The 18211-nt window shown below is 37.4% G+C and overlaps 1 protein-coding gene and 1 non-coding gene across 2 annotated transcripts in view; one reads left to right on the top strand and one right to left on the bottom strand.

Annotated features, from left to right (window-relative positions):
* Vbp1 (VHL binding protein 1) overlaps window positions 1-17882 on the top strand; it is a 34641-nt gene extending 16759 nt beyond the window's left edge. The window contains exons 4-6 of the mRNA XM_015507533.2: window positions 1240-1338; window positions 14544-14682; window positions 16868-17882. Coding sequence (XP_015363019.1) covers window positions 1240-1338; window positions 14544-14682; window positions 16868-16938 — 309 coding nt within the window. The 3' untranslated portion in view covers window positions 16939-17882. The remainder of the gene's footprint in view (window positions 1-1239; window positions 1339-14543; window positions 14683-16867) is intronic.
* LOC125614277 lies at window positions 12443-12550 on the bottom strand. The gene has a single exon (XR_007344884.1). It is a non-coding gene; the product is annotated as a U6 spliceosomal RNA (small nuclear RNA).
* Window positions 17883-18211: the final 329 nt, after the last annotated feature.

Here is an 18211-nt window from a genome sequence, read left to right as displayed (position 1 = left end):
GTCCTCCCTAAGAATAAGGAGTAAGCCCAAGATTTATAGAGCTTGAAAAAATCATAAGAGATTACCATTTTCAGGTTCTTATTTCACAGTTTAGGAAATAACTACTTAGAGGTTAGTTATGCTTAGTTGGTTTCACATAGCTACTTAGTACTGGAAGAACTAATTTTGAGTCTTCCAAGTCTCAATTCAGTATTCATTAAATAAAATCAGGCTGTAAAGATTAAATTTAAAAAAAAATATTCATTTTTTAGGGCTGGAGATGTGGCTCAAGTGGTAGCGCACTCGCCAGGCATGCGTGCAGCCCGGGTTCAATCCTCAGCACCACATACAAACAGGGATGTTGTGTCCACCGAAAACTAAAAAATATTTAAAAATTCTCTCTCTCTCTCTCTCTTTAAAAAATATTCATTTTTTAGCTTTAGGTGGACATAATATCTTTATTTTTATGTGGTACTAAGGATCGAACCCAGTGCCTCACACATGCCAGGCGAGCGTGCTACTACTTGAGCCATATCCCCAACCCCAAGATTAAATTTTATAAGAATATTGTTTTGAACAGATTGTGTACACATGTGATTTATTATTTGAAGAATAACTAGATTTCTAGTAGATTATTATATGTGGTGAATTTTTTGAGAGACTTCAGAACCTGAATTGGGCATGAAACACTGATGAAGTAAAAATAACAGCTAATTCTTCTATAATATTGATATAATTCATATATGCCAGGCACTGTTCTGTGTGTAAGCATTAGGGAAGTCAGTGCTTACCTTTGCCTTTGCCCTGGTACTGGGAATTAAACTCAGGAGCATTCTACCTCTGAGTTATAGCCACAGCTCATTTTATTTTTTATTCTGAGACGGGGTCTCACTAAGTTGCCCACGTTAGCCTGGAACTTGGAATTCTATTGCCTTAGCACCCCTCAAGTCACTGGGATTATAGGTGTATGCCACTATACTGGCTGTGCGAGGATGGTTATTTTTTAATTTTATAGTGAGGAACATGAGGCATGGAAAGATTAAGTGAGATGCCAAAATTTACACAGCTGGTAAGTAGCTGAACCAGAGTCCATGCCCAGCCATCTGGCAGTAGTGTTCATTTCTTTTACCTTTACCTTTACATTTAGTTCACATGATGGTATTGTTTTAAATGTCTTAGGTCCAGCTATGGAATTTCTTCTTTATAACTTTGATATCAAACTGGTTTGTTTTTGGCACTGTCATTTTTTTTTTTTTAAAGGAGTCCACCAGTTCACTAGAGACCAGATTCTTATTGGCAGATAACCTGTACTGCAAAGCTTCGGTTCCTCCTACTGATAAAGTTTGTCTGTGGTTGGGGGTAAGTAAATGCTGTAGCCACAGCTGACGTATTTGTAAACCAGTGTGTTTTGCATAGCAAAACAGTATTGCTTGAGATGTGTAAAAGTGTTCATCCCTCATTGTGGAAGGAAGGAAGGGACAAACATTTTTTTGTAAGGGAGATATAGTTCAATCTGTTATAACTTATTCCTTATAAGGTTACATTCACAGGTACCAGGGGTTAGGATTTCAGTGTATGTTTTGGGTTTACACAGTTCAACTCATAATTACATTTTAATTCACCCTCAGTTCTGTCCTTGCCTTCCTAAATTTTTTTCTAGCACAGTGGACAGAGTGATCCATTAAAATCTGTGAAGTGATTCCATATTCTCTCCAAAAATTTCCAGTGGTTTCTCATCTCATTCTGAGGAAAAGCCCAAGTTCTTTGAATGGCTTACAAATGCCTCCACAGTTTGGTACTCCTTGATACTTCTCTTGCGTAATACCTTACTTCCTTGGTTGGCTACACTTAGACTTCTTGCTTGACCTAGACAATGCCTGGAATGGCCCTGCCTCAAAGATTTTATTCTGGCTCTTTCCTCTACTTAAGTTGCTAGATTTAAACATGTCAGATTATGTTACTAGGACTTTAGTAGTTTCCCCTGTCATAAGCTAGTCCCACTTCCTCTCTGGCACTACTTGACTTTTCACTTAGCATTACATACCTTTTCTTTTGAGTAGTATTAGGATTTGCTGCTTGGTTTTGTTGGCTTCTTGTTATTGTGTGGCAGGGCTATGGCATAATAATAATATTAGGTTGTTTTTATGTTTGTTTTAGAGGGAACAGTGCTATATAAAAAAGTGCACATATAAAATATTTATTTTTTGTATACGCTTTAATTTTTTTTTTCTGGGAATTTAACCAAGGGCCTCACTCATGCTAGGCAAGTGCTCTACCACTCAGCCATGTCGCTAGCCCTGTATGCCACTTTGAGATGGAATTGTTGGGTCTAACAATAAACGTGTGTGTGTATACACACACACATGCACACACAACACAAAACATTTAATATTTTGAAAGATACTGCCGCATTGCTCTCAACAAAGACTGTACCAATTTACATTTTTCTCCTGCAGTGTATAAAGTATCCTTTTATTGACAACATTTAGATTTTTGTTAATTTTATACATGGAAATGCTATCAAAATTTTTTGTTTAACAAAATGATCATTTGTATTTCTCTTCAATTTGCCTGCCTGATTATGTCCTTGCTATATTTTTCTGTTATAGTCTTTGTTTGCTTGTTAATAGATATTTAGATCTTTATATATTATGTATTTGGGATACAGTCTTCTTTTATATAATGCAGATATTTTTTATGAGGTGTTGCTTGTCTTTTGTTTATGGTACTTCTTATAGAGAACTTTTAATTTTTTTAAAAAGATATATTATTAGTTGTTGATGGACCTTCATTTATTTGTATGTGGTGCTGAGGATCGAACCCAGTGCCTCACACATGCTAGGCAAGCATTCTACCACTGAGCCACAGCCCCAGCCCTTGAGAACTTTTCATTTTTAATGAAATAAAGTTCATTAAACATTTATGATTTCATTTATGTTAACTGCACTCCTTTCACTCAGTTCATAAATATATAAATAGGTTTCTGATATTTTTTGCTCAAATACTCATTTGTTGAGGATCATGTGAAAAGGCAAGCTACTCAATAGAATAAGGGGTATATAAAATAGTTTTTTCTGAGAAGAGAATACCCAGTGGCCAGTAGCCACATGAAAATTGTTTAGCTTCATTAGCAAACAGGGAGATGCAAATTAAAAGCACTGTGCGTTTGCATTTTGCACTTACCAGAATGGCAGGGCAAAACAGAGTAAACATCACTAATTCCCCAATCTGAAATCCTGAATGCTCCAGCGTCTAAAATTTTCTCTTTTGTCATCTCCTTCTGTATGTCAGAAGTCTAGATGTACCTGGATGGGTCCTCTGGTCAGGTTCTCACAGGGCCAGCATTAAAGTACCAGGAAGGATGTACTCCTTATTAGAAGCTTGGGGGTGATTCCACTTCAGTCTCATTCAGATTGTTGTCAGATTGTAGTTCTGTGTGGTTGTAGGTCTGAGATCCCTGTTTTCTTGGATCCCTGGCTTCTAGAGGCCACCTACATTCCTTGGCTCTTAGACATTTTCTGTCTTTAAAGAAGCAGTGAATATCGTCTTAAACTTCAAATCTTTCCAGCTTTTCCTTCTGCCACTAGAGAAAGTTCTCTGATCTGAAGAGCTCATGTAATTACATTAGACCTATTCAGGTAATACCCATTCATTAGCATTAACAGACAAATGATATACCTCATCAGATTCAAATGTTCCAGGGATTAGGCTAGGACAATGTGGGTTTAGGGAGTCCTAATTCTGTATACTGCAGAAATCAGTCATGAAAGAACACATACTATTTGATTCCATTTGTGTAAAGTTCAAACATAGGCCAAATTACACTGTTAGAAGCCAGAAAAATGATTCCCTTTGGGATTAAGATGTTGGTGATTTACTGGAAGGATCCATGAGGAGCCTTCTGGAATGCTGATGAACATGTCTTCATTGATCTAGATGCTGGTCCCATGGGTGTTATGAGTTTGTGAAGATGCATAAAGTTGTATGTTTATGATGTGCAAACTTTTCTATATGTATATATGTTTACATATAGACAAAATAAGAAAACTGCACAAAACAAATTACAAGTTAATTTGTTACCAGTCAGGGTTCCACTAGAGAAACAGAACCAGTAGGATATGGCTAGCCTACATATAAACTTGTGTACTAACATACAAGTTGGTGTGTGTATTTGTGTGTAATAACTCATGAATTCATAGTGTTCTTTCCAGTTCAAATTCAGGGCAACAGAGGTTTTTTTTTTTTTTTTTTTTTAATATTTATTTTTTAGCTTTAGGTGGACACAATATCTTTATTTTATTTTTCTGTGGTGCTGAGGATCGAACCCAGTGCTTCACGCATGCCAGGCAAGCGTGCTACTACGTGAGTCATATCCCCAGCCCCGGCAACAGAGTTTTTACTCAACTTGTTCCTCTGTTTCTTCTGTATTCTATATTGAGAGTATCTGGTTCTCAAAGTACCAGAGGTGATAGAATTACACTATGTAATATTATTCATTTGTTTTATACCTTATCATACAAAAAATGTTCTTAGAATAACATGACCAAATGCTATTACAGGAATGTTTTTCATGTATTCTTTCTGTCCTTTCCTATTCTTTACAGGGATGTGCTCATATTATTCATAATGGTGCCCAAAGCCATTATGTACTCTGCTTGCTCTCTTGCTTACTTGTGCCCTTCATTTACCCTTGTTCTCTCTGAAAATATGTATAGAATGCATATCACTAACATCATACTGATATTCCCCTAGTTATTTTGGTCGTCTGATACTCTACTACATTCCTTCAGATTTTGGGACACAATATTCCTTGAGTTCTCAAATGTTACTAACAATTATTCTGTAGCCTTTGTACTTAAAAATCACTCTTGCTGAATATAAAACCCTCAGCTCACATTTTATATCCTTGAACACTGTATATTTTGCTCCATTTTTTTGTCATAACGTGTTTCTCAAAAAGTTTTGATGACAAACCAATTTTCTCCCCTTAATAAATGACTTATTTTTTTTTTGTCTGGGTATCAAAAAGACTTCTGGGTCAATTTGCCCAGGTATATAGTGTGCCCCTTCATTTTGTGTGTGTGTGTGTGTGTGTGTGTGTGTGTGCGCACGCACGTGCGCGCACACATGTGTACACAAGTGTGCATGTGCATGCAGGCATGTGTGTTGCAGTAATTCAGGTGCAGGTCAGCATGAGAAAGAAAGAAGAAGCAGAGCAAGCAAAGCAGCAGCAGAAAAAAAGTCCTTTATTGTATACAGCAATCTTTTTATAGTATTGTGAACAAAGAAGGCAGCCTTCCAACAGCAATGAATCAGGTCTTTCAGCTAATTAAACATAGCACACAGAAGTTTTACTTTCTAATCAGAAATGACCCGCTTCTCATGGCTAATCTACTCTCGGCCTGGAGCATGCCGAGCTCTGCTCTTGTTAAGAACAGATAATAAAATTTTTCTCAGCGCCCTCCTAGCCCACTTGGCAGAACATCCCGTTTGCAGGCAAGTCCTCCCAAGGACGGCAGACACCTCGTTTTCAAGCATGTCCTCTGTTACCTATCTATACCTTGACAGAATATCCCCTTTGCAGGCAGACTCCATCAAGGACAGTAATAGTAACGCAGTCACATCTGATTCTCTACACATGTGCCTGTGTTTGTGTGATATTTTAAGAACATTTTGTTGAAATGAACTGTTCAGAATTTTTGTTTTTAGTGCCATCTTTGGTTTTCTTTGGGAATTCCTATTATGTTTATGTTCAGTCTTTGCCTGTGTTCCAACTCTTGTCACTTTCTCTTTAATCCATTTTCTCCATTTTTTAAATATTTTTATGAAATTTCCTCATATTCTGTGAATCTTAAGGTTTTGTATATTATAAATATTTGCATCTGTCTTTCTTCTAGTTTAGTCATCTTTTCTGAAGTAAATTTTTTTTTAATATTTATTTTTAGTTTTAGGTGGACACAATATCTTTATTTAATTTTTACATGGTGCTGAGAATTGAACCCAGTGCCTCACGCATGCCAGGCGAGCGCGTTACCACTTGAGCCACATCCCCAGCCCAAGTAAATGTTTTTTTATTTCTAATTCTTTTCTGAATTCTGTCACCTTATCTGAATTTTCTAATTCTGGTTTTATGTTTGTCTTTTCCTATCTTGTATTCATTTTCTTAATGTTATTATTTGGATACCTTATAGTTTTCACTTATTTTGTTGGAATGTCTGTTTTGCTTACATTGTAAAGATGTTATTCTGTTGCTTATTCTCTTTCTTTTTAGAACTTTGCATTTGATTTGACTTAGTTCATTTCTATGGACAGTTTTTAGAATGGAGAAATAATTCTAGAGTTCCCTTTTGTTTTTTATGTAAAGTGGTAAAAGTAAACAGTTGCTGAGACCTTTGACTTGAAGATACAGGGCTGTTTTTTCTTCCCTGTTCTGTGGATTGAACCCAGGGATGCTTCACTGAGCTACAGCCCAGCCCATTTTTTTTTTTTTTTTGAGACAGGGTCTCACTAAGGTGCCCAAGCTGGCCTCAAAATTCGGATCCTCCTGCCTCAGCCTTCTGAGTAGCTGGGATTACAGGAGTGTGCCATCATGCCTGGCTGTTTTGTTATATCTTATTAAGGTCATTCCCAGATGTTTTAGTAATTTTTGTAGCTAGAATGAGTTGAATCTTTTTTTTTTTCATTTTCCTCACTGTGAGGCCCTGTGGGTAAGGAAGTGTGTAAGGCTAGGTGTACCTAGAATACCCCTATATCAGTCTGCTCTGAGAGCATGCAAGCCACTTTTAGTCTTTTTAAAATTAATTGTTGGGGCTGGGGATGTGGCTCAAGCGGTAGTGTGCTCGCCTGGCATGCGTGCGGCCCGGGTTCGGTCCTCAGCACCACATACAACAAAGATGTTGTGTCCGCCGAAAACTGAAAAATAAATATTAAAAAATAAATAAATAATTGCAAAAAATTGTTATTTTAATTATATATATTTATGAAGTACTATGTGATAATTTAATATGTATACATAATATGTATATTGATCAAATCATAGTAATTAATGTTTCCATCTCCTTATTGTTATTTCGTACTTTTTTTTCTGTGAGATATTTATTATATTTTTATTTTTTGTCTGTTTTTTGTTATTTGTTTTTGGATCTTTAGACCTCCTCTCTCATACTTTTTCATAAAATATGTAACAGTTTATTGTAATTTATAGTCCCCCTACTGTGCTTTAGAACACTAGAACTTTTTTTGCTACCCACGATCCAACTTCTCCTGACCCCTGCTTCCCAACCTCTAATAAGCACTATTCTACATTCAGATCTACTTTAACAGTTTTATTAAGATGTCATTCACATACCATAAAATTCACTATTTTACAGTGTATAGCTCAGTGATTTTTAGTATATTCACAGAGTTCTGCAACCATCACTTCTGTCTAGGTCTAGAACATTTTATTCACCCCCCCCTCCCCAAAATACTCCATACCTATTAGCATTCACTCCTCATTCTTTCTTCTCTCAGCCTCTTGTAACCACTAATTTACTTTGTTTCTATGGATTTACCTATGCTGGACATTTCACATGAATGGAATTATACAATATATGGTCTTTTGTGGTCTTTCACTGAGCATCATATTTTTAAGGTTTATCAATGTAGAGACATGTGTCAGAGCTTCTTCTTTTATTGCCAAAGTATTCCTTTGTATATATAGACATTTTATTGATTCATTATCAGCTGATAGATATTAGGTTTGTTTCTATCTTTTTTGGCTATTGTGAATAATTTTGCTGTGAAAGTTTGCGTACAAGTTTTTGTACAGACATATGTTTTCAGTTATCTTGGGTATATATTTGTCCTGATTGTTAATGTTAGTTTTTGTGGAGTTTTTAAAGTAACAGTAGATTCAACAATTGCCACTGCTGCCACCATCTTCTCCCTGGCTTTGCTTGGTTTTATTTTAATTTAGAGCCCTAATTAATCTGGAAACTATTTTAATAAACACTGTGAAGGAGGAGTGTTAACTTTGATGTCTATTCTCTCAAGTGGATAGCTACTAGTCCCAGCACCATTTGTTGAATTGTCCCTTCTCTCTCTACAGATTGAGTTTTCCTATCTGCCTGGGTTCTTTTCTGTTCCTTTGTTCTGTTTGTCTATTCCTAATCAATATCACAATGACCAAAGGAGCTGCTTTTGCAAAAGGATAAGAGGGTTTTCCAGGTAATGTAATAGTACGTTCAGAGGCCCTCAAAGCAGGACCTGCCTTGAAGGGACAGACAGAAGGAAGGCCAGGTTTGCTTGACTTTGGTACTGCAATGGAGGGTGAGAGTGCTAGATGGTGGGGCAAAAACAAGTGATATTAGCTGAAGGGTTTCATGTTAAATGCAATCGGAAGCTATTGAAAGATTTTAGGCTATTGAAAAATTTTAGACCGAAGTGGCAGGAGCTGATTTTTTTTTAAAATATATATATATTTATTTTTTAGTTTTCGGCGGACACAATCATCTTTGTATGTGGTGCTGAGGATTGAACCCAGGCCGCACACATGCCAGGCGAGCGCGCTACCACTTGACCACATCCCCAGCCCTGTCAGGAGCTGATTTTTAAAATCACTTTCTTTTGGTACTAGGGATTGAACCCTAGAGGTGCTTTACCACAGAGCTACATCTTTAGCCCTTTTTATTGTTTTTTTAAATTTTGAGATAAGTTTGGCCTCAAACTTGTCATCCTCCTGACTTAGGCTCCTGAGTCAATGGGATTACAGGCCTGTGCCACTGTGCCTGGCTCTATTGCCTTTTTTTTTTTTGGTACTGGGGATTGAACCCAGGGGCACTTGACCACTGAGCCACATCCCCAGCCCTATTTTGTATTTAGAGACAGGGTCTCACTGAATTGCTTATTGCCTAACTTTTGCTGAGGCTAACTTTGAACCCGCAATACTCCTGTCTCAGCCTCCCAAGCTGCTGGGATTATAGGCATGCGCCACCACTCCTGCCTCCATTCACTTTTTTGAAAAACTTTTTATTATAATTTGTTATATATACATTCACTTTTGAAATGGTTGTATAATAGTTGTATGATAATATAATAATTGTGGGTAGATAAACTGTTTTTTCAAATTAGCTTTTTCTTTTTGGAGACAGAAATTTGTCAGATATTTGGTTTTGGTACAACTTTTAGACTGTTAATACACTTACATGTCCTTAAAAAAGGTACAGAAAGACTGTCTGCTATAACTGAATACCACAAACTAGGTAAATTATGAAGAATAGGGATATATTTGGCTCATGGATCTTGAATCTGCAAAGTACAAGAACATGACATTGGCATCTGGTGAGAGCTATATGCTGCATCATAACATAGTGGAGGACATCACATAATGAGACAAAACAAGTGTGCTAGCTTGGGTTTCTCTGCCTCTACTTCCAAAGCCATTCATACCATCATTGGGGCCCCCAGTTTCAGGACCTCATCTAAAATGAATTATCTCCCCCCAGAGGTCCCACTGTAATTACCATTAACACATGAATTTGGGGATTAAGTTCCAACACATGAATTTTGAGAGACATAAATTATAACTCTAGCAAGGGTATACCTATCCTTACTAGCCTAGTAACCTCCTGTTAAGCAATCAACAATTCATTTCTTGGTATCCTTCTGGAGAAATTATATATATATATCTCTCTTCCGCCTTTTATACACAAATGGTGACCTGTGGATGTGCCAATGCCGCAGCCTGGCTGGGCACAATTCAAGAGCCACTTGTCAAGCAGAAACGAACTTTATTTTTAAAACACACGCTGAACCACAGGAGCTCTTCAGGAATTCCCTCAGAGCCCAACTGCCGCCTTGGGCTTCCAGCCAGCCTCTCAATCCCCCACTCCTCCTGCTCTTGAGGCCGATTGGCTGGGTCGCATGGGCGGAGCCAAAAGAGTCCCCCAATGAGCAGCTCCGTGGTCTGAAAGGGCGGGGAAACAGCCCAATGAGCATCACCACAGAGGAGCCAATCAGCTGGAAGCTTGCTGGGGCCATGGTGAGCCAATCAGCTGGAAGTTTGCTGGGGCCGCTTAGGCTGTGGCTCTCAACATCTCCCCCTCTCTGTTTAATTAAACAACAAGCATGTGGCTTAGGGACCGTGCCTGCCTTAGGTTGTCCAATACTACATATGGTCCTTACCCGTCATTGGATTAGCTGACCTCAAGGTGTCAGCCTCCTGTCTTAGGTTGGTACCATTGCAATTGGATTTACCCTTCATTGACTACTGGTCTAGCATACAGCCACACCTGTGGATAGACCTTTGTACTAGTGGGGGGGTGAGGTTCTTTGCCTTTTCTGCTTGGAAAAAAAAAATCCTGGTTTCATTTGCCTCCAGGTGTGGGAGAACCACTGTCGCAGATGTAAGGATAGCCAAACAGGAGTTCTGGATATCAGCTGTTATGGATTTGAGCCAAATCATCTTCTTTTTGGTCTGTAGAAATCGCTTTAGTTAATCTCTCTGGAATCCAAATTGGCTGCTGTTCTCCCTGTGGAAACACATAAACAGTGCCCTCCACTGAACTACACTCCCAGATTTTTAATTTCTTTACTGTGAACTCTGCTCGTGTCCTTTGCCTAGCTTTCTGTTGGACTATGGGCTACTTGGTCTTTTGCTTAAAGATTTATATATGTTAGGGGAAATTAGTTACAAACATTTTTCCTGTTCATTGTTTGTCTTTTGACTTTGCTTATGGTTCCTGGGTTTTGTGTTCTAGAAAAACTATCTTCTTTCCAGTGTTACAAAATATTTAGACACAGTACTTTGATGATGTTATTATTTCCATGTAAGTATCTGATCCATATAATTCATCTTCTATGATGTGGGCCCTGGCTCTAATTCTTATTAGAGAACTCCCTGTTTTCCCAGTCTTATTTATAAAATCATCTTGCCCCCGTGTGCTGATAGAATGTAGACTAAAGGAAAAAGAGGATTTATAGGATGACCCCTATGGATTGAACCAATGGGTGGATAGCTGTGTAGTTTACTGACTTGGGAAGAATGGGGGAGGAGCCAGGTTTATGGGGTAAGTTGGAGTTGTGTTTGGGGCATGTCATTCTTGAGATGTCAAGTGAGAAGCTGGGAAGGCTATATTTTAGAGAATCGGCTAAGGAGAAATACTTATCATAGAGTACATGCTGAATGAATGATGAATGTTTTTTTAATGAATGAAATCTCTTTAAGTGTCTTCTAGTTTTCACTTGTACAAGAGTATGAAGAGAGAGCCTACAGAATGGGAGAAGGTCTTTGCCAGATACTCTTCCAGTGCAGTTAATAACTAGAATGATAATAAAGAACTCAAAAAAACTTAACACCAAAAAAACCTAATAACCCACTCAATAAATGGGCAAATGACCTAAATAGACAGTTCTCAAAAGAAAAAATACAAATGGCCAACAGATATATGGAAAAATGTTCAATATTCTTAGCAATCATGGAAATGAAAATCAAAACTACACTGAGATTTCATCCTACCCCAGTTAGAATGTCAGTCATCAAGAATACAAGTAACCCATTGCTGGTGAGGTTATGGGGGAAAAGACACACTCATTCATTATTGGGGAGACTTCAAATTATTGTAACTGCTTTGGAAAATAGTACAGAAATTCTTCAAATGACTAAGAATAGATCCACCATATTATCTAGCTGTCCTATTCCTTGGTATTTATGCAAAAGAACTAAAGGCAGCATACTATACTCATAGTCACATTGATATTTGTAGCAGCACACAATTCACAATAACTGAATTATGGAACCAGACTAGGTACCCATCAACAGATGAATGGATAAAGAAATTGTGGTGTATATACACACAATGAAGTTTTACTCAGCCATAAAGAAGAACGAAATGATGTTATTTGCTAGCAAATGAGTGGAACTGGAGAACATCCTGCTAAGTGAAATAAGCCAGACTCAGAAAGTCAAGGGTTGAGTGTTTTTCTCATATGCAGAAGCTAGAGAGAAAAAAGTAATAAAAAAAGGGATCTTAGGCAAATGGAAAGGAGATCAGTAGAAAAGAAGCAGGGAACCAAGGGGGAGTGAGGAGGGGTGGAAAAGGGGAAGAACTGGGGAATTAAGTTCACCAAATTATGCTACGTGCATGCATGAATATATCACAGTGTATTCCAGTCATGTAACTATAATGTACCAATTGGAAAAATAAATAAATGAAGGGAGACCAATAATGTAGAGAAAGGAGATCAGGGACAGAGAAGGGGGAAATACTGGGGATCAAAATGGAGCAAACTGTTATTATATATTCATGAATATGTCAAAATGAACACCACAGTTATGGATAATTACAATGAAGTAATAAATATAGAAATTCCATCTTGTCAACAATTTCTGGAAAATAAATCATAAGAAACAATAGTAATTGACCCTCACAATTAAATTGGGAGCTTGGGAGCCTGCAATTGGAAAGACATCTTTTTCTCTATTTTTTATATGGACTGCTTCACGAATTTGCTTGTCATCCTTCTACAGTGGCCATGCTAATATCTGTATCATTCCAATTTTAGTATGTGTTACTGAATTGAGTTCTGGAAAGACATTTTTTTTTGTGGTGCTGGGGATTAAACCCAGGGCCTCACACATGCTAAGCAAGCACTTTAGCACTTTACCACTGAGTTAAAATCCCAGCCCAACATGTCCTTTTTTTTTTTTTGGTACTGGGGATCTAACCTAGGGTGCTTTACTAGAGTTGCATCCCCAGCCCCCTTTTTTAAAATTCATAAGTCTTTAATGATCATTAGGTATGTTATTTAAATTAAATAAAAGATATCAATACAAATTTCAAGTTAGAATTATTAACACAGCAAATCTGCCAGCCATGGTGGCACATGCCTGTAATCCCATCGACTCAGGAAGTTGAAAGGCAGAAGGATGGCAAGTTGAAGGCCAGCCCCAGCAGCTTAGTGAGACCCTCAACAATTTAGTGAGACCCTGTTTCAAAATAAAATGTAAAAGGAGTAGGGATGTAGCTCAGTGGTAAAGCATCCCTGTGTGTGTGTGTTTATTTTCTCCTTGCTTTTTTTAAAAAAAATTATTTATTTATTGGTTTTATTTTTTAAATACATGACAGTGGAATGTATTACAATTCTTATTACACATATAGAGCACAGTTTTTCATATCTCTGTATATAAAGTATGTTCACACCAGTTCATGTCTTCATACGTGTACTTTGGATAATGATGTCCATCACATTCCTCCATCATTGCTAAACCCCTGTCCCTTCTCTTCCTCTCCCACCCCTCTGCCCTATCTAGAGTTCATCAATTCCTCCCATGCTGCCTCTCTTTACCCAACTGTGAATCAGTCACCTTATATCAGAAAACATTTGCCATTTGTTTTTTGGGGGCATCCCCAGCCCTTTTTATTTTTATTTTGAGACAGGGTCTCACTAAGTTGCTGACAATCCTGCCAATTTTTTTACGCTAGCCTTGAACTTTCAATCTTCCTGTCTCAATCTCCCAAGTGGCTGGGATTACACACACCACACCAGCCCATCATGTACTTTTTTGGTGGGGGAGGGAGTCAGATACCAGGGGCACTCAGCCACTGAGCCACATCCCCAGCCCCATTTTGTATTTTATTTAGACACAGGGTCTCACTGAGTTGCTTAGCGCGGCACCATTGCTGAGGCTGGTTTTGAACTTGCGATTCTCCTGTCTCGGCCTCCCAAGCCGCTGGGATTTTAGGCTTTCATCACTGCACCCAGCTCATATATTTTTGATTGAATACTTTTTGTCCTATATGAATTTTACAATTTTCTAATTATTAGAGTGGGTTATTCTGTATTTATCTTTTTTTTTTTAAGAGAGAGTGGAGAGAGAGGGAGAGAGAGAGAATTTTTTTTTTTAATATTTATTTTTTACTTTTTCGGCAGACACAACATCTTTGTTTGTATGTGGTGCTGAGGATCGAACCCGGGCCACACGCATGCCAGGCGAGCGCGCTACCACTTGAGCCACATCCCCAGCCCTCTGTATTTATCTTGCACTTACTTTATGCGCAACACTTTCATGTTGTCTCATTTAGTCTGTTTTCCCCAGTATTGACAGTATCACTTCATCTTGCCCCTAGCATCTATAGGAGGTAGTAGGAAGGGGTCAGTAAAAGTTAAGCTGTTTTCTACCTGATCAAATTTAGATTAAAAAAAAAAAGTCTTGAAACTTTCAAATCAATGTATCTATAGCTTAAAAATAACTATTTAAATTTTCAAAAGTAATAACTGTTCAGTGTCATGATGGAGGTAGTAGAAAGGTAGGGTTTTGTGCATGCACACGCACACATGCACCCTCGTGCATCTAGAATCTAACCCAGAGGTCATCTAACTTGTGTAAAAGACCAAATAATAATTTTTTTTGTTGTGCCAACCACATGATTTTTTTCCCCAACACTTAGCTCTGCCACAGTGGCAGGAGAGTTTAAGGCAGCAGACTGGATTTGGCCTGAGGGCTATACTTTTCAGATACCTGCTTTAACCTAAAAAGTATTATGTGACTGTTTAGTAACTATCATGATTTTTTTTCTCTCTAGGCTAATGTAATGCTTGAATATGATATTGATGAAGCTCAGGCATTGTTGGAAAAGAATTTATCAACTGCTACAAAGAATCTTGATTCTCTTGAGGAAGACCTTGACTTTCTTCGAGATCAATTTACTACTACAGAAGTCAGTATCCTTTCTTAAAAACACAAAGAGAAAAAAAAAATAATGTGAAGAATGTCCTTAAGGCTATTGTGAGGTTGTAGATGTTATAGGAAATAACATATTTGAAACTTAGACATGAGTAACTTTATAGGTAGATCAAGAAATTTGAAATGTGAACATTTGGAAAAAGCAAATTCACCTTGGTGATTGAGTATTTTTCTTTTGAATACTTTCCTAACACTTTTATAGCTAGTTGGATAGTTTAATTCTATAAGCATTTATAAATTAAAAGTCTTCTGTGTTCCTGTAACTGTTCTAACCCATATAAGATAGAGAAATCAGTGGGGCGGGGTGAGCAGGGAGTGACAAAGTCTTTCTGTATTAAAACTGTACATGCCAAAGAGCTAAATGATAATGTCATAGCAAAGTGTTAAGTTCATATATGTAGCACCAAGGGTATTTGACGTTTAGAAAAGAGATGTGAACTGGAGTTAGGTCAGGGAAGGCTTTGTTGAGAAGATGAAACAGGAAGTATAGAATTTACATCAGCAGAGAAGTGAGGTGGGGTGTTCTGGTCAAGCTCTTTGCCTTTCTCTTCTGATGTGTATCTTCCTCCTATTCCTGTCATGTTTAAAGACAAAAACCTTGGTGAGGAGGGTTATCCTTCACATATCTCTCTTCCTCACTACTAAGAGTGAATTAATGACCAGATTCTTGTCAAATTTCATTCATAAATCTCTCTGCCCAGTGCCATTAGTTATTCTAGTTCTGGCTTTCTAAAGCATGCACTTAGTAGTTTTCTAACTGTCCTTCATGCTATCCCCAGCATGAATTTACTAAGTCATTAATGTATCTTATTTTTAGTTCTCTGGTTATGATATTTCAGTGGTTGTTTATTGTATGTAAGGTATGCATATAGACACTCTGAAGTGTCCCCAGCCAGTCTTGCCTCATGCCATTGACTTTTCTGCTGTGATTCTTCCCCAGTGCACAGTAGGGTCCAAATAACTCCAGTTGGTCTTCTCACCCCTAAAATGTAGAATGCCTTTTGCATTTCCACACACTGTTTCTCCTACCTGGCATGACTTCCCCTTATTTGCCTGCAGGTATTCCTTTATCTTTCATATCTTAGTTCAAGCATCAGAACATCACTGATATTTTCTAATCCCCTCAGGATATTTTTTTGTCCCTCTGTGCTTATTTAGCACTTTGAACCTTTGAACTTAGTACTTTGTTTTCCTTGTGCAACCATGAGCTCTTCAAGTATAGGAGCTGCCCTTTTCTCCATTGTGTAGCATGAGTGTGTGACAGGTGCTTAGTGCGTGGGTGAGGGAAGGCAGCCAATTTGAGGGCTAGTGTAGGGATCATCACTTAACTGGTGATGTGGAGAGACTTCGTTCAGCTGTGAGATGACAAGGACCTAGGAGAACTGGTATTTCTGGAAAGGAGAAGATGTTAAATGTGAGAGAAAAACAGGATCCATTGACTTACAGGAACCAAAAAAAAGGGGGGGGATCATAAGATTGACTGCAAGCTTTGTTATTGCTAGAGCTTGAAAAGATAGCATGGTGTACAGACATGGGAGTAAGTTAGGGCATCCAGTCTCTGATAACACTGACTGGAAATCAAGGTTTTGTATAATGTCTAGTTGGAAACACAATAGGTGCTTAATAAACTGAACGCCCTGTTAAGCTAAAGAGGATAAGAGATGAAGTTATTGAAATTTGTACTAATTTCTTATATGGCAAGATATGTGCTGAGTGATCTTTGAAATTTCATGGATGACAGACTGTCTTTAAAGCTATTGAACCAGGCACAGTGGTGCACAGCTCTAGTCCCAGCTACTTGGGCAGCTGAGGTATGAGGATCATTTGAGCCCAGGAATTCCAGGACAGCCTAGACAATGTAGTGAGACCTTTTATCAACAAAACAAAAAAAGAAAATATTGAGAGTTTCTGGCATGTACTTGTTAAATATACTACCATAGTTGACAATTGTTGATTGTAGTTCTTAACTTGGTTTTGGTAGAATTTAATTCTATTACTTTTTTTAGCAATTGATACTATAGCAGGATGGCTGGCAACCCTAGTTATAATCAGTATTTGTGTACGTATGATTTCGGTCTTTGATTCATTGTGTGATTGAAGGCTTAGCCATTGTATATGTTTTCTTTAGAACTGCTTTTGCATTTTCTTTGACAATTCTTGCAGATATGGCCAGGGTTTATAATTGGGATGTAAAGAGAAGAAACAAAGACGATTCTACCAAGAACAAAGCGTAATGCTGAAAATTAAAAATGTGTTTCAGTTTTTCAAACATGTTATTTTAAATACTCCAGCATTTATCCGTAAAGAGTAACATAACTTTGAATGTTTTTTTTAACAGCAACTGATCAAAACCTTAAAAATAAACACCATTTTATTTATTTATAAAAATAAAATAAGTTACAAATATTTTATGAAATTACAGTATTTTCTTTTCACATTTCCCAGCAAAATTCATACTGCTTTCATAATTTTGTCTGTCATAAGACAACTTTTAACTGAAATTGGCCGAAAACTGTGAGGTATGCCATGGAGGCTGACTGTTGGGAACTAGCACAGTTTACTTTTTCTTTATTGATTGATCTTACCTGTACTTGATGAGGTTCAACCACTTTGGACATAGAAAAGACAGTTTCAGTATATGTAAACTTGTTTTTCTTTAGTACTTGTAGAACTTTTATGGTCCTTTGTTGCCATTGTCTTCTCTAAGTGGGGTTTATATGAGTTATTCTTAAACAATAAGTATCAAGATATTTGGACTTTTCAGAAAATGGCAATTTGCCTTCCTTCATAGTTGAGACGATACTTTAAAACCCTAAATAAGTGCACAGTGTCTTTGCAATGCTAATATAAGGGAGATCTTGGCTGATGTGAAATAATATTACCCATTTCAAAGCTCATGAGCTAAAGTGATTCTGTATTTCATAACAGTTCTCCAAAGCATCTTGAATATTTGCAATGATTTAAAAAAACTTGTGAGCTTTTTTATTCATGATAATAAAACTGTATATGAATAGTAAAAAGAATCCCTGGGGAAAGCCATTGGTACAGTGGAAAGTACTGGATGATACCGATTCTGGCAGAAACACAAAAATATATTATTCCATCTCCATGTAGTGAAAAGTATACTTGTACAATGTTTTGTACTTGTATTTCATATTATTAAAACACTGATGTTGAAGCTGTGTCATGATATTTTTTTCATAGATTCTCTTTTATCTTAATCTGTTCAGGTTGCTAGAACAGAATACCATAGACTGGGTGGCTTATCAATAGCAGACATCAATCTTACACATTTCTGAAGACTGGGAAACCCATGATCTAGGTGCTTGCAGATTATGTGTCTAGTGAGGTCTAGTTTCTGGTTCATAGATAGCACCTTTTCATGGTGTCCTCACATGGTGGAAGGGGCCAGGATTTTTTTTTTTTTTTAATATAAGCATTGATCGATCCTATTCATGAGTCTTTATAATCTATGCTCTACCCGAAGGTCCCACATCCTAAATCTAT

Source organism: Marmota marmota, unplaced genomic scaffold, assembly GCF_001458135.2.
Source record: "Marmota marmota marmota unplaced genomic scaffold, marMar, whole genome shotgun sequence".
Classification (NCBI taxonomy): Eukaryota; Metazoa; Chordata; class Mammalia; order Rodentia; family Sciuridae; genus Marmota; species Marmota marmota.
This window is presented reverse-complemented; position numbering and strand designations above follow the sequence as displayed.